This window comes from Saimiri boliviensis, chromosome X (assembly GCF_048565385.1).
Source record: "Saimiri boliviensis isolate mSaiBol1 chromosome X, mSaiBol1.pri, whole genome shotgun sequence".
NCBI lineage: Eukaryota > Metazoa > Chordata > Mammalia > Primates > Cebidae > Saimiri > Saimiri boliviensis.
Window position 1 is genome coordinate 29,137,843 of NC_133470.1, and position 18,563 is coordinate 29,156,405.

The 18,563-nt window shown below is 33.0% G+C and overlaps 1 protein-coding gene across 11 annotated transcripts in view; it reads right to left on the minus strand.

The window, feature by feature from the left end:
• DMD (dystrophin) overlaps nucleotides 1-18,563 on the minus strand; it is a 2,654,855-nt gene that overhangs the window by 1,132,875 nt on the left and 1,503,417 nt on the right. For all 11 annotated transcript variants that reach the window (XM_074391460.1, XM_074391464.1, XM_074391461.1 and 8 more), the window contains one exon: nucleotides 725-872. In XM_074391460.1, the coding sequence (XP_074247561.1) occupies nucleotides 725-872 (148 nt within the window). The remainder of the gene's footprint in view (nucleotides 1-724; nucleotides 873-18,563) is intronic.

Consider the following 18,563-nt stretch of genomic DNA (forward strand, 5'->3'; position numbering starts at 1 on the left):
ATAATTAAACCTTTGTGTAATAAACATAATGTTTCTTATGCCCAAACTATATATTTTAGCAACCAAATTATATTCTTGACGATCTAATTTATCTTTACCTGCACATTCAAGACACAACAAGTTGAAATTAAATCATACACTGGTTATCATCCATATGTTGCATCTCTATTAAAATAAACCATAAAAAAGTCATTAAGTATCACCACTTAACTCTGCATTGTTTTGGCCTCTGGACTACTTCAGAAGGCATTTTGTCAATAGAATATTTAGAAATATTGCTATATCACCACAAATTCTCCCTAGAGAAACATAACTATAATTTTATCATGAAGGATATTTCTAGCAACTTCATTATTGCTAAGTATATCGCAAGTTCTTCTTCTGGAAAGGTTTCAACATAAAGCAAAAATACACACTGCCCCAAAGCCACAAAACACCTTGCTGTTAAGATGCTTCTCTTTGTCACAAATTCAATGACACTTTGCAGTTTGTCAGATAAACCAGTTCTGTCCAGGCAAACTCTCTCATCTTGACACAAAAAGGCCATAGCACACTTCCCTAATGTTATCATTATGATAATTTTCTTTCTAGTATGTATAATGATGACGACAAAAGTCTAAAGTGGTAATTTCCATCATCTTTCACAACTTGAACTTAAAGAAGTTAAACAGACCAGATGTAGTGAAGATAAATACAATTTAGGAAAAACAAATCAAAAACTTACCTTAAGATACCACTTGTATTTAGCATGTTCCCAATTCTCAGGAATTTGTGTCTTTCTGAGAAACTGTTCAGCTTCTGTTAGCCATTGATTAAATATCTTTATATCATAATGAAAACGCCGCCATTTCTCAACAGATCTGTCAAATCGCCTGCAGGTAAAACATATGGATCAAGAAAAATAAATGGATTATATAAAACAAATTTATATAGATATAACATATATTTTTGGTTATACTGACAAATATATCATTCTGATAGTTTCTGGCATTTGTAAAGTTTAGTATCAATTAACAACAAAAAATTAATATATACACCTAGCATGTACCCAGAATAATTTAAAAAAAATACTCAATATATAAGATGATTTTAAATTAAAGTTTGCAATTTTTCCCTTTAAATGAATTTGTTTCTTGATTAAAACAAAGATAAGGCAACTATTTTAGACCAATAGCATTTTCTTTCCTAAGAATATGTAAATTTTTTTAATTGTGGAAATTAAAAAATAATATTGTAATAAATTTGGAAGCTATATATTCAATTTCAAAATATTTTAAATAAAAATAATCAAATTACTTCATAAATTCTTTCACTTTCAATATTATTCTTGATCCAAAACTGTCTATTCATCAATTGAAAGGATTAATAAGTTCTAATGTTCTATTGCACAGTAAGATGAACATAGTTAATAATATTAAACTGTATATTTCAAAATAGTGAAGAGAATTTTAAATATTCTCATCACAGAGAAATTATAAATGTTTGAGGCTATGGATATGCTAAGTACCCTGGTTTGATCATTACACAAGGAAATATTACACTGAAACATCACACTGTACCCAATAAATATATATAATTATTACATGTCATATAAAAATAAAGCTTTAAAACATAAGTAAAATACCATTATCACACCAATAAATCAATAATTCATCAAACTTCTTAAAGATTCTGTCCATATTCAAAATAAGATGAAGATGTAATTCATATTGTAGGCTCAGATGTAAGCATTTAACTAACTGATATACTAAACAATGTGATGCCTTTTTTAAACCTTATTTTATTGTATCCACTTAAGTTTTACATTGGTATGCTGAAGGAACTTAGCACAAGTCAAATGTGTAAATATCACACATGGAAAGAATATTAGGAAGCAAGTATGTGGTCACCTTCCAGTCATAAAAGAGACTGAGTCAGAAATAATATGAACCAGGATTTTATGTTTATCTAAGACAGTTGCACATAGCAATCAACTGGGGCATTAAAAAAACCCAGCAACAACAATAACAAAACAGTGATCCTGGAGCTCCACTCCAGACCAACTCAATCAGTATTTTTGGAGGTTGGAAATTGACATTGATTGGTATTTTTCAAAGCATCCAGGTGATTTCAATGTACAGTCAAGGTGGAAAACACTGCTTTAAAGTAAGATTTGAATTCTTATTGGGCTTGTAATCTACCAGATTTCCTGGGGCCTGTCCAAACAAGCATCTGTGAGCACTAAACCAAAAGGCAGCCTAAAGATTACTGGCTATGGTGTGCTGCCTCAGAGTATAGGAATCTGTCAATTTTTTCTGAACTCTATTCTTAAGCAGCAACGGATCATACTTTTGAATACCATGATATCTCTTCAGTCCTCTACCTTCATTCAGGAATTTAAAGTAACACTAGAATTTTAAAACAGCTACATCTGCCTACTGACATACTGGGCAGAGAATGGAATTAATATTTATTAAACAGTTACTAAAAGCCAGGCACTGGGCTCTGGAGCTCTGTGCATTTATAGTGCCAGGCATACCACTTTACTGACACCTACAATAACCCTTCAGCATAGCAATTATTAGTCCCATTTTCCATTGGAGAAAACAAAGGCCAAGTAATTTGCCAAAAGGTGAAAATGGTATTAAATAGTAGAGAGGGGCTTCTAACCCAAATATCTCTTGATTCAGTGGCACCTTTCTACCAACTCACATGCTGTCTTGTGAAATATTTTCTTTTTCCAGGATGAAGCTTCACCTTACCAGTTAAACAACTGAAAGTGATAGTTCCACAGTTTTTTTCCCAGATTTTTATTATCTACCTAAATTTAACAATGTATCTACAGGTACATTGCATTCTTTCAGATACTGTATTTAATGAATAATTATATGCTTAACCTTTAAAACCATGTAAAACAGACAGCATTTTGGTAGCATAACAATGGCAACCGAAGGTAGCCAAAAGAGGTGTTCTCTAATTACATTTAGTGAAAAATAAGAAGCTTGTCTTTGATAATTTGTGGTAGTCCAGAGTTACTCAGATATAATATATGCTTCCAAAACAAAATGATCTTGGGAATGTTTTTGCATGTTTACTAAAAATTTAGCATTCATATATTTTTAGTAGTATATAACATACAATAAATGACCTATGAAGATAACTTAAGAGTTTATTTCCTTTAAAAACAAATTGCACACTGCATATGTTACATGCATTTGCATCACTGGAGACAGAGTTGGTTTTGAATGAGAATATAAAAACAGAAAACTATGCAACATAGCATTGTTCCATACTGGTGAGAATATATTTAATTTTATTACATACTTTTTCCATATTGTTCAATTTGTCTACAATGTGCTTTTCATATTTTGAGTCAGAAAAATAAAATAATTTAAAAATAATTTTAAATAGCAGTCTCATCTGCTAGTGACAGATAACCCCAACCCTCCTCCTGCTACCACCGTCTGAGAAACAGTCATTAGCTAACCAGAGCACAGAGAAGTACCGGTTGGTTACAACTTACCTACCACTCCACCTTTGTAGCAACCATCAGTCCTCACCCTTGGTATGCTGTATTTCCTACACAATCACTTGAACTATACTTTTACCAACACTTTTAGCTACTAGGAGGTGACTATTTCTCCAATATATGGCTATAAATGCCCATTCTTCATTTCAGGATCCTGTACACCCCAAAGATTTCTAATTTCAAACCTGTTATACAGACTTGTTTCTCAATTACTCATCATATTGATAATTACCATCCTCTACCAAATTCGACAAATCCCCCCTCACCCCGAATTATTTTCCTTTGTACAAGTTATCTACAAATTATCCTTCATTTACATTCTCCCAAGAGAAGAAAATTATAAGGGTTCATACACTCGATCATGGTACCCCTAGCTCTGTAAAACGGAGCTGGAGATAAGAGAAGGGAAACAGGCCTTCCCTTACACCATTGTTACAGCCCCACAAGAGAGAGGTAGCATGGACTTTACAGGTACACAGGACTGTCTGCAGTTTGCCCGACCACTGCTACTGCCTTAGGACTTGGGAATTTGCATATCAGCAGCATATTTCTAAAATGCCCTTCTTCCCTTTTGCCCTCTTCTCCTCACATAATCTAAACTTTTGCATCCTGAAGGACCTAATATAAATGACTTACACTATTACTGTTAAAATAAGTAACTCTATTCAAACAAAATATTAAAGAATAAAATCATGGGCTTTACATGTGATGACATTTAATGTGAGTAATAATACTTTAAACTCCATTTCAAGCCTCATATAAAATTTTAAAATACACTTTTCAGTATTTAACATCTGTTGTTAATAGCAGAGTCTAAATCTATTCTTGAATTTACTATGTAAAATTTATTTTGTTATCATGACTACTTATAAACTTAAACTTTTTACCAAGGAAAATTACAAATTAATATACATATACACATATATGTGTGTGTGTATATGTATATATATATGTATATATATATAATTTCTGGTTTTACAATGTTAGATTTACAAATTTAATATCTAATTAGTCACTGTACTTCCTAAATTTCTCTCACTCCATTAATTGCACTGCCCATGAATGAAGAAAATGATAACAACCAGAAATAAACAGAGACATCAAAAATAGTGTTCAGGGAAACAAATATAATTTTTGCCTTCTGTAATATTTCTAGGAAAAAAGTTTGTTTTTCTTGGCAGTAAGAAGAAATATAGATAGAACTTAATAAAGGACCAAAAAATGTCAGTATAAACATATGGATAATAAATCAAGTGATTTTGGAATTTTGCAAATATTAAAATTCTCATTTGCTATGCAACCAGTATTTTAAAATTACACTGCTGCTTCATTTATGTGCAGCATAACTTATTTCCTGCTGTTCTAAATCAAGTTAGTCGGATTATTCTCAAGCATAAATTACATTTAGGGAATAATTTAGGTACTCTGGGACACACTTTAACACTTTCAGGCCATTAAGGTGGTAGTCAATTCCATGAAATAGATTTAAATAAATAAAACCCTAGTAGCCTTCTGACATATCCATTGTTGCTTTATACTTAGGCCTGCAAACTCAGCATTGGGCTGCCGATTATTTCATCCTACATATTTCATCTTTGATTAGGTGAGGAGGAGAGACCTTGGCTAGTGTCTCACAGTCTAAACAGTGTGTGCCAATAAATAAAAGATGAGTTAGTTATCTGCCCCAAATCATAGTACCTTGCTACTTCTCCCTACCCCCCAACTTCCCAAGTAATAAAATTATTTGATAAAAGGTAAGTATACTACCAATTATGAAGTACTTATCTCCTAAGGTTAATTGTGGGAGCGAAATAAATGAGTATAAATTTCTTTTTTAATATATATATATCTTTTATTTTATTAATGCTTAAAAACAATCAGTAGCCTTTGGAACACGAGTGATTTTTGGTTACATGGATGAATTGTATAGAAGTAAAATCTGATATTTCAGTGCACGTGTCATCCAAGTAGTATATATTACACCCAACGGGTAGTTTTTTATCCCTCACTCCCTTCCCACTCTGCCCCTTCTGAGTTTTCAAAGTGAATTCTACCACTCTGTCTGTCTTTGTGTACCCACAGCGTAAGCCCCACTTATAAGTAAGAACATACAGTATTTCGTTTTCCATCCCTGAATTACTTTACTTAGAATAATGGCAGCTGGCTACATCTAAGTTGCTGCAAAGGACATTATTGTGGTTGAATATTTTCTGTGGTTGAACAGTATTTCATCGTGTATATATGCCACATTTTCTTTATCCACTCATTGGTCAACTGGCACTTAGACTGGTTCCATATCTTTGCAATTGTGAATTATGCTGCTGCAAACATATGTGTGCAACTGTCTTTTTGATATAATGACTTCTCTTCCTCTGGGTAGATACCCGGTAGTGAGATACCTGGATCAAATGTTAGATCTACTTTTAGTTCTTTAAGAAATCTTCGTACTGTTTTCCATATAGGTTGTACTAATTTACAGTCACCAGCAGTGTGTAAGTGTTCCCCTTTCACCACATTCAAAACAACATCTATTGTTCAAAACCTCTGGGATATAACAAAAAGAGTGCTAAGAGGAAATTTTATAGCACTAAATGCCTACATCAAAAAGACTGCAACATCACAGGTTGACTACCTAACATGACACCTCAAGAAACTAGAGAATCAACGGCAAGCCAAACACAGAGCTCCAGAAGAAAAGAAATAACAAAGATCAGAGCAGAACTAAATGAAATTGAAACAAAAAAACATAAAAGATAAATGAAACAAAATACTGATTCTTTGAAAAGATAAATAAAATGATAGACCACTAGTTACGTTAACCAAGAAAAAAAGAAGATTCAAGTAAGCTTGGGTAGAAATAAAAATGCAAATTTCTTAGAAGAGTGCCTGGCAGTGTTCCACCAGTATGAGTAGTAGTACTTGTCAATATTAGTCTACCTCTACTTGGCTTAAGACTTTAAATGCAAATAAAAACACCAACATAGAACCTGAGCCATGCTAGTGTCTCTGTGGTGGGGAATAGACACATAAATAAGAAATACTTCCTTAAGAAATTACCTTCTTTAATTTCACAACTTAAAGTATTAAAATAGCCAATGTCATTAACCTGCTTATGAAAGCTGAATAATTATTTCAGCATAGAACCCATGGTTGGCCATGCCAATATCTGAGTATATTACATATATTTACTTTTTAAATGCCTTTTGTTGTGAAACATAATACACGGAACAATTCATATAAACCCATGGAAACCATCACCCAGGCCAAGAAATAAATTTTCTGGAAGCCAAATGGAACACTTAATATCATTTTTCACGATTTATCTACATTGTTGCTTATTAGTTGTTGTATGATTTTTCACTGTATGATTGTCTCAGCCTGTTTGTGCTGTTATAACAAAATGCCTGAGAGTGAGAAATTTATGAATAATATAAATGTATTCTCTCACAGTTCTGGAGACTGGGAAATCCAAGATAAAGGCTCTGGCATCTGGTGTCTGGGGAAAGCCTTCCTGCTGTATCTTCACGTGGAAAAAGGTAGAAGGTCAAGAGAGTAAGCTAACGGAACACTGCATGAGGCCTTATTTATAAGGGCCTTAGTTTTGTTAACAAAAAAGGAACCGTCACGGCCTAATTACCACTTATATACCTTACCTTTTAGTACTAGCACATTATCAACACCTGAATTTTGAAAGAGATACATTCGAATCAGAGCGAAATACTTAAGTCATTTTTAGTTTGGGGCCATTATTTGCTGCTAGGAACATTCCCAAACAGGTCTCCTGGAATGTGAACATGTGCATTTCTGTAGAGTGTATATAGGAGTGAAATTGATGGGCTATAAGTTATGTAGATACTTGAATTTACTGAATAGTGCCAAATGGATTTCACTCCAAGAAGCAGTAAAGTTTACACTCCTATTTACAATTAACAGATCAAGTAACATTGTATGAAATTTCCAATTGTTATATATTCTCACGATCACATGGTATTGTCAGACATAAATTTCAACAATTGTGGTTGGTACATAGTGATATTTCATTTTAGTTTTAATTTGCATGGCCTGGACTACTAATCGGACTTAGAAATTCTTTATATATTTATTGGCCATTTGGATTTATTAATTTGTAAATATGACAAAAATCTTCACGTTACTATGATGCATAAAATGCATTAGTTATTAACTGTAAAGTGATCGCTTTAAAACATCACCCAGGTCAAGATATAGACAATTGCTAGCAGGTCACAAGCCCTCTTTATGCTGTCTCACTTTTCAAGAACTTTCTTCATTTTTCTATTGGATTATCTGTACTTTGCTGAAAGATTTGTAGGAATTCTTCATAATTATGAATACACACACTTCATCCATTATGTATGTTTTACAAATATTTTCTCCCACTCTGTGGGTTTCATTTTTACTCTCTCAGTGTTGTCTTTTAATGTATAGATGTTATTAATATACAATGTAGTCCAGTTGATTTTTATTCACTAGCGCTTCATCATTTAAGCAATCTTTTTCTTACCCCATATTAATTATCATATTCTCCTCTATTTTGTTGTAAAAGCTTTATCAATTCATTTTTTTCTCATGTTGGTATTTAATCTTCTGGGATTTTATTTTTGTATATGGTTTGAAACAGGATACATGCTTTTTTTCTAAGCAGGAGACTCAATTTTAATTTTTTCGGTAAAACATGTACACTGTACAAGATAATGCATGAACAGCAGAAAAATAAAAGTGTGTGTGGTGAAAAGCATCTGTCACAGTTTCGATCCCCTCACTCTGGTAGTTGTGCTCTCACTGTTAACAAAAATTTTATAATTTAAAATATTTATAGAACAAAGAAAAGAAATAAACACAGTGGTATAAAATCATAGCTTTCTCATTCAGTTTGACTGCTTTCAATATATTCAGTGCTGATATTTTTACAGCTCTGGATTGACATTTTATTTCGTAACACTCTGTCTATTTTATTGATCCCTAATCCTCCCCAGGCTGTGAGCCTGCTTCTCAGGCTTTGAGCAAGTTTGAGTCATACTTTGATTTTAAGTTTCTCATAGTGTTTATATTTGAGTTTAGAAACCTATTCTCATGCCTGTCTCCCCTCTCTTTACTGTAGAAATTCTACACATTTTTGTTTCTCTTATTTCTCATAACTTCACCTATTGCATTCTGAATAAACAGCAAAGATAAATTTCCTTTGACCTGTCTTGCCAAGATCAATACTTAATATGACCTCTTTCTAAATATGGGGGACTCTTCCACAGTGCTTAATGTAGACTAAGATTTGTTTCTCTGAAAAGGAATTCTAGTTTTTATAGGTAAACTTGTTAAATGTCTTGTATGGACATTGTTCTATGAAATCTCATTTGCTTTCAAAGTTTCAATTAATAGCTACAGCAGAGATTGGCAAGCTTTATCTGTAAAAGTCTTGAGAATAAATATTTTAGGCTTTGTGGGCCATATAGTCTTTGTTACAACTACTAAACTCTGCTTTGTAGCTCAGTTAGAAAAGTATATATGGAGCATAAGCAAATGGATATAGCTGGGATTCAATAAAACATTATTTACAAAAACAAGCAGTGGGTGGATTTGGCCCATGGGTAGGAGATTTTTGACTCAGTCTAGAGGCTGATTATGACATAGTTCCAAATTTCAGCCATTACCTGAGCTTTATAGCCAACTGTTTCTTGGATTATCCTCATCAGAACATTTGATGTGAACCTCAAAGATGTTATGTCAACAATTTTTTATTTTCCCAAGCAAAACTTTGATATAGTTTGGATCTCTGTCCCCATTCAAATCTCATATTAAATTGTAACCCCCAGTGTTGGAGATGGGGCCTGTTGGAAGGTGACTGGATCACAGGGGCAGTTTCTCATGATTTAATACCATCTTCTTGGTACCGTCCTCATGAAAATGAGCAAGTTCTTTGAGATCTTGTTGTTGATCTGGTTGCTTAAACCAGATCTCTCTCTGCTTTCACCATGTGAAGTGCCCGCTCCTGCTCTGCCTTCCACCATGAGTTAAAAAAAGCTCCCTGAGGCCTCCCCAGGAGCAGATGCTTTCTGTAGAGCCCACAGAACCATGAGCCAATCAAACCTCTTTACTTTATAAACACCCAGTCTCAGGTATTTCTTTATAGCAATGCAAGCATAGCCTAATTCAGTTCTTACTTTTAATTTTAGTCAATGATTCCAAGCTAGAAATCTTGAGGCCTTCCTTTACTTCTCAGTTTCTTTCTTATTATGCTTGTCTTTACATTTCCTCAATACTGAACCAGGAATGACTCTCTAATTTGCCCTCTTCTCTCTAGCCCCACTGCCATGGCCTTTCTTGAAAATGCCTAAAAACTTTTCCTCAGTATATTCCAACTCATCTCTATTTTCAGTTTCTCACCACTCTCTAACAGATATCTACCGTTCCTATTTTGGTCCCAATAAAAACATTCACATAGCCCTCCATGTATACTATACTGAAAACATTGAATATCTGAACATTTTCATAAGAATCAAAATTCCTTTCTTTTACTGTGGGCCTTTTGCTAGATCCTAGAATGCCACACTATCTAAAATGTCACTATTCTGTGAGGCTTGCCTTCCTTGAAATTAGTTAATCAAGCTTCCACAACTTTGTGAAAACCTCTATTAACATGCTACTTCATGTTCTAATTATGTGTTTATAAGGCTGTTTGTTTTAGTACACTATGTACCTCTTAGAATAAGGAATATGCTTTATACATCTTTGAATTCCTGGTACATGATAAATGCTTAATATATTTTAATAACTGAATGAATAAAAAAGTCCATGAATAATTTCATAAACACCTTATATCTTCCATTTAAGAGCCATGAATGCTTGGATACATTATTTTACCTCTGAGTCTCAGTTATCTCACACATAAACCAAAACTAATGTTGCCTACCTCATTCAGACTTTTAAGGAGGATGGAAGTACACTCCAAGTTATAAATGCAATATAATTTAGTACAGTTGATACTAATACAATTAGGAATCTGTAAATTTTTAACACTAGTACAAAATTTAGAATAAAAAAATCAGTTTTCATCAGAAATCATTTTCCAAATATATCAGTAATCACATAATTGTTCTCTTTAATGAAAAAAAAAACACAAAATGATTCTTAAAGATAAATAATTTAGTATGTTAAACACCATTCTAAAAAGAATATACTTTGCATATATATATCTCCAGTTTCTTTATCTTTGTGTGTGTATGTGTGCCTGTGTGTGCATACACACACTATTTCACACTATTTTGGCTATAACACACTATTTTGGCTTTAAGGAGACACAATGTGTGTGTGTGTGTGTGTGTGTGTGTGTGTGTATACATACACACACACACACTGGAGATATACACGCACACAAAGAAAAATATATATTATACATACATCTTGAATACATATAATATAGTTTGCATATATATGTATACATATATCCTCAGTTTCTTTATCTTTGTATGTATGTGAATAAATGCATTCCATTGTGTAGTATTCTATTTTGTGTATATCCCAGCTTCTAAGTCTTAGCTTTAATTTTAATACACACACACACACACACACACACACAAATACACAATTGTATATGGAATAAACAATTCCATAAACATAATGGAATACTACAAAGCCATAATAAAGAATGAAATCATGTATTTTTCAGCAACATGGATGGAACTGGAGGTCATTGTTTTTTCTTAAGTTGGAGTCTACCTCTGTCACCCAGGCTGGAGTGCAGTGATGCAATCTCAGCTTACTGTAACCTTTGCCCTCTGGGTTCAAGTGATTCACCTTCCTGAGCCTCCTGAGTAGCTGGGACTACAGGCATGCACCACCATACCTAACTAATTGTTGTATTTTTTAGTAAACATGGGGTTTCATCATGTTGGCCAGGATGGTCGGGATCTCTTGACCTCATGATCCACTTGCCTCAGCCCCCCAAAGTGCTGGGATTACAGGTATGAGCCACCATGCCAAGCTGGAACTGGTGGTCATTTTAAGTGAAATAACTCAGAAATAGAAAGTCAAATACTGTAAGTTCTCACAAGTGGGGGCTAAATAATTTGTACACATGTGTATAGAGTGCGGAGACTCAGAAGGGTGAGAGAGTGAGACACGGATAAGGGAAATTACTTAATGGGAACAAAGTACATCATTTGCCTGATGGGCACACAAAAAGACCAGACTTCACCATTCCGTGATATAACCATGTAAAAAAACTGTACCTGTATTCCTTAAATGTATACAAATAAAAAATAATAATGATACAATTAGTTAAATGCTGATGACATTATTTGTAAGAACTCAAAAACAATTCAGATTACCAATAAGACTATTAAAATCAATCTTAAAATTCTTTAGATTTCTAAAGTGTTGTTTAAACTTTGCTGGTCTCTTAATGGGCCTAAATCCCTTGACAGGCAGATCCGTGGGAGAGGAGGCTATAACAGAAAGCCTCACCAATAAGCTAAAATCACTTTAGATAAATGAGGACTTTTTGATCTGAAAGTGCACACAAACCTATGTATACTTTAATATGTAGGTATGTATAAACACTTATCAGAATCTATACCTAAGTGGGTTTTGGGGGGCTAAGGGGACCTTCCTTAATTAAGCACACTATTTCGGCTTTGGGGAGACACCATAAATATCCTTGAGGTAAATTGTTAAGTACTCAAATAGGTAGAGATTCATATCTTTACCTACACTTGGTATCTGATTATTTAACTCATTAGTTATAAAAAGGAAAGCAAAAGTGTCACCAATATTACTATTGTCTAGAGCTCCACATATTTCCTCTTCTCTTCTCCTTTATAATTATTTTTGCCAAAATATATAGTTCCAGCAGACCACTGACACTGTAAAAGTTGTGATATTTGAAAATTCCATCATGATGGAAAAATATTCAGGGTATACTATTCCTGCACAGCTTCTGAAAAAAATCTGTAGGATTATGCTAATATTAACCTAAAATTATGCAATTTCAATGTCTTGACTTGGCACAATTAGCACTCTGTAAAAATACCCAAAGTAGCAGAAATAGTTTGCTATTAGTGATCTGTCATGCTACTTTTAATATCAAGACCTTTTGGAGAAATCAACTATAGAAACTGATTCAGCAGGCTAAGTTAAATAATTTAAATTTTGTAATAAGTTTAAGCTAACATACTCTCTGAGGATTTGATATATTCAAAGGTCTCCTTTATAAAATATGAGCATTTAAGTTAGTCTTAATTTACATATCTTCTACTATATAGTCCACATGAAGATGATATGGTATTAGACATCCTAGCTTCTAAGTCTTAGCTTTCATTTGTTGACTAGAGGGGATATTTGAAATAATGATGCCGTTCTCCTCATTCAAACACAAAACATATGTAATAGATGTAGGAATTTTACCTAGAAATAGAAGCACAAGAAACCACAAATATATGCTAAGGACTCTAATTAAAACTTTGAATTCAGTACGTAATTAAATATACTCTAAAACACCTTGGGGTAGGTACTATTATTATATTCATGTTGCAGATGAGAAAACTAAGACTTTGGTAGACTAAGTTGTATGTTTTGAATCAGGAATGCAAGACAATAACAGTTGAAGAAGGATAACTTATAGTATGTATTTTTCTTGTTTTGTTTTTTTTAAGTGTCATTTGAAATAGTAAGCACTATATTAGCTTATGAAAGAGAAATAATCCTACTTCTCCTATAATATACTATCATCTTGGAAATAAATCATGTTGTTATTGGATAGTTACACTCGTATGTTTCTGATTATCATGAAATTTATATTTCAAAGGAAATGATTAATAAATAACCAAACCTCCTTTCTAAGCAGTATTTTCTCGAAATATCATCCCATATTTCTAGACACTTTTCAATATGTATTACAATGAGTACCTCATACTCTCAAATGAAAATGGAATTTTTCTTGATTTTTCATAAGCATCCTTGAGGTTCTTCATCTTTTTGTTTATATTATTCCCTTTCTTAAACTATTGTTTGTCTTATATTGTCCTAGATTTTTCTTTAACTTCCTCCATGAGAACCTTTCTGATACTACCAATTAGAAGTAATCCCTCCTGTCTTTGATATACATTAACACTCTTTTTATCAGGGTGATTGTGTTTATTGATTTTTATGAATAAAAATAAATATACATATTTATATTCTAATCTATAGAACATATTCCTTCCAGAAGGCATATTAATTTGAAGTGGATACCAATTATTTACACTAAAATGCCTTGATTTTTATATTTTTATATACATTTTATGAAATATATATGTTTATGTATGTATGTATATATCTAAAAGAGTTTGGGGATAGGTATATACCCACAAAACCATCACCACCATCAAGGCTGTAAACATATCTGTCATCTCTCAAAATTTCCTCTTGTCCCCTTCATTGTTGTTGTTGGTGGTGGTAAGAACACAACATAAGATTCCTTATGAAATTTTAAGTGTACAATACAGTATTATTAGCTATAGGAACTATATGTATAATAGATCTCCAGAGTTTATCATTCATAACTGAGACTTTGTATTCTTTAACACTCTTTCTGTCCTGCTTTAAAGGATTTATTCTAATTTACATTAGTGTCATTACCTCTAAACTATACTAAATGCTCCCTAGGGTAGAAACTATATTGAATCACCATTTTTACCTTCTATAACAGGTTTCAAAAAATTATGTTGCACTTAATTTTTGCAGATTCAAATTTATCCATATAAGTAATTTTAATACAAATAATTGGTATCCACTTCAAATTAGTATACCTTCTGGAAGGAACATGTTCTATAGATTAGAACTTCCAAACTATCTTCTTTTCGTATGAAGATTCTTTTGAAATTAAGAACAAGTAGTAAAACAATGAGGTTGTACAGCATATGAAATTTGAAGACAGGAAAACATGAGTTTGAAGTTCTCTTTTATTGCTTAACAGTGTTTTGTAAACTTTAGCAAGTGATTTAATTTGTTGATTTCAGAATTCTCATTTGTGAAATAGGCATAATGTATGTTTCACAGGGTTGAGAAATGCCAGATATAGGTGATGGGGGGGATGGAGGGAGCAAACCATCTTGCCATGTGGGTACTTATGCAACAACCCTGCGTGATCTGCATATGTACCCTAAAACCTAAAGTACAATAAAAGAATAAAAGATTTAAGAATAACATAGTGAAATTTTCTGAGCGTATAGTAAGTCCTCAATCAATGGTGGCAATAACAACAATCATAATATCCAAATATATGTATGGTATATAATTTCCATTATTTAGAAAATATTAAATTATGAACTACATAGACATATGAATATTTGCAATATCTAACTATGAATGAGGAAAATATGTATAATTGATTTGTACATTTCTTAATTGACACATGAAGGTTGTATATCTTCAGGTAACTTTGGTCTTCTTGTCCTTTAAGGCTCAAACATTTTACTATGTGTAAACTGATTTTACTGCTATTGTAATTGGGTAAACCAAAACAATTACAGTAAATGGAATCATATGTCTTTGTTTCTTTCTCAATGAGGGATGGCAGCACACAACACAGCTACAAAAACATTTAACTTACTTTTTTCTGCTAAAGGAAGATGAGATGAAAAAAGCCGTTTTATTTTAAAATGAAAGGCAAACAGATACTGATTTCAAAGCAATAAGGTATTTTGGTGTTGTTATTTTCCAGAAGTATGGTGAAAATACAAGTATCAAATTTGCAGAGTATGAATAAAAAATAGAAAGGTATGACATTTTTCTTTTTAGTCTGCCAAAATGTTATTTCCTCCATAGGTTGCTGCAGCAAATCAAAATACACCACTTGAGATCAGCTTACAAAAATGTCTCTTTTACATGGGACTCATTTCCTTTGGCCATAAAAAAATTAAAGATTAAGATTGCTGTGTATCTTTGAATATATATGGCATGAGAACACAGTTGCAAACATATAAATAAAACTGAAACAATTAATATTTCACTTAGCTTTCTTCTAAATGGGAAATTCTATTTTCTCTCTTATACAGATACACCAGGACCATTACCTTCCACAAGACTGCTTTTCCTATGAAGGTAGTTATAATTAACAAGAGCCTATACACACACAAAAGTTTTAATTTATCATATTAATGAAAATATCAAGTAATTATTTTTCTTAATGTTTACTAAGGTTTGCATTATTGAAACCAATCTCAAAGGTTGCAGTATTAAAAAATTAGTGACATTCAATTAATTATAATTTTCCAAAAAAAGAAGACAATTTCAATTTTTTACTTTTATAAATTGGAACTTATTTATATACAAATATAGTATTATTTGTGTGTGTTTGGAACACATAATATTATTGAAAAAGGAGGAATTTGGATGTTCCATGTGGCATTCACAGAAAATAATTTCTGAGATTATACCAGATTATTTCAATAAGAAATAGCAAGGAAAAAAACATCTAGGCTATTAGAGGTCATAAGTAGTAAAGAAAATAAGAAATATTTTTCATAGATATGACCTATTCTGCTGGGATTTGTACCCATAAGTCAGAGGGAAAGGGTATGAAATATTTTCTTTTCAAATTAGAGATGCAGTCATTAATTTCAAGGCAGATTTCAGCTGATGTATTTTTCATCAATTTGTTAAATAATCAAATATCCCAGGGGGCCCTTATTAGTAGTATGGCTGTAATACTAATTTTAGTTTGAATCTACTGCAACCATAAACATTAGGAGGATTTCCCCGACCCTCCACTCCCTAGGCTGTATGTACCTGTGGGAGCAGGCCAGTCCCAGTATGACACCATGTAAGAAAGACAACTTCACTGCAAATTTACTGAACTGAAATCTGACCCAATTCTAGCAACTCTAAGTCAAAGAAAATTTCATCACATCTGACTTAGTACCTTATGAATAAATACCACAAAAATCAGGCCCCTTTTGCTATTTTATATTCCATCTTATTAAAACACAAGTGCATGAGGGAAATGTTCTTGGCGCAAAACTACCATATTCATTAAATTTTGTCTTTCCTACATCTGAAGCACATGTCTAAACCTGTAGGGGTTACTTTATTATTTAATTAGAGCAGATTCTTTTCTATCACTTTAGGTGTTGCATCTAAAGTTTGATTAACAGCAGTATATGTGTTGCTCTCAGGTAAGTAAATATAGCTGCTGTAGAAAGAAATAAGCAGAAGCAAAACTTTAAAAAATAAAGAAAACATTAACAAGAAAAGAAAAAGAACCTTTAAGAAAGAAAATATCAACATTCCAAGCTCACTAGAAATACTTTCTAAATGTGTATGAAGCATGTGTTTGTACATTTTATTTCACCATTAATTCATTTACTCTCTTTCTTTTGATAAACATTTATTGAATGCTGAGTACTGAGGTTAGCAGTGTGTTAAATTTGGAAGGTATAAAGCTGAAAAAGATACTATCTCTAACAATGGGAAATTGACAGTTTTGCTGCACAGTATTTTAGGGAGGGTATGTACTGAAGTTGTAGTACATGCTGTACTTGCTCCATGTACTTCCCCTTGTCTGTTTCAAAGTACACTAGTTTGACTTCCAAATGCCAGCATTTGGATTTCATAACCTATGGAATCATTCTGGTTGCAGACCTCTGATGCTGATGTTGCTGGGGTGGGGAGCACATTTTTCAACCAGTGGCATGGAGGGAATGGCCCAAATGATAGCAGGGCAAGATATACTAGATCAATGCTATGAAGGCTCATGAAAAATCTTAAAGGTTTTGTTTTGAGTTCATTTATGCAAAAGTAGTTTATTGCAAAAGAGTGCCAAACAAAATAGATAAATAGCTGTAGATCTTTCACAATACAATAAAACTTAAAACTTCTTGGAGGGAGAGAATATATGGAGCATTCCCAATTCACTTTCTGGTACAATTTCTTAGGCTTTATTTTGTGCCAAAATTGTATATATACGTAAGCTATACTTTACCATGTTTTTCATTAATCCTACATTTACGAGTTTAGCAGCTTCATGCTTCTCATAGGCCATGGTATGGGTCACAGTAAAACTGGCTAGTCCACCAAATACACAGCAGAGACAGCAGTGGTGAATAGTCCCATAACCACAAGATACCAGAAAGTATTAGTTGACGATAGCCACTCTTGTCTGTAAGAATATACTGCATTTTGGCCTTGAAAGGAAGACTTTAGTTATGTTGGGTCAGGAAAAGACAGATGGGTTATTATTTATTGTCTTCGTGTTTTAACCATGTGCAAATAAATATTATGCAAGATGAGAGCATAGTGGAAGCTGTAAGTCTAATTAGTTCTTGAAGAAGGAAAGTGAAATTGTGACATGTGACATCTAAAGATATAATTTTGCAGCCAGGCATGTGGCTCACACCTGTAATCCCAGCACTTTGGGAAGCTGAGGAGGGCAGATCTCAAGGTCAGGAGTTCAAGACCAGCCTGGGCAACACGGTGAAACCTTGTCTCTACTAAAATACAAAAAATTAGCCAAGCGTGGTGGCACACGCCTGTAATCTCAGCTACTCTGGAGGCTGAGGTGGAAGAATTGCTTGAACCCAGGAGGCAGAGGTTGCAGTGAGCTGAGATTGTGCCACTGCACTCCAGACTGGGTGACAGAGCAAGACTCCATCTCAAATGTGTGTGTGTGCATATATATATGTATACATATATATACGTATATATATGTATACATATATATATGCACACACACACGTATATACATCCATCCATATATATATATATATATATATATATACATAATTTTATAATTTTGTAAGCTACAAAGAAGATAGTGGTGAGAAGTTAGAGTAGTGGTTTGCAACCCTGCTGTACGTTGGAGTCATCCAAGGATCTTAAAAAAAATACACAAGGCATTCTAATTTAACTGATTTGAGACATGGCCAGGGCATCAGAATTTTTACCCAATATTTTAACATAAAAAATTTCAAACGTGCAATAATTTTTTTTAAAAAATTACAAGTGAGGACAGAGAGATCCAAGATGGCTGATCACTAGCAGCTCGGGATTGTAGCTCCCAGTAAAA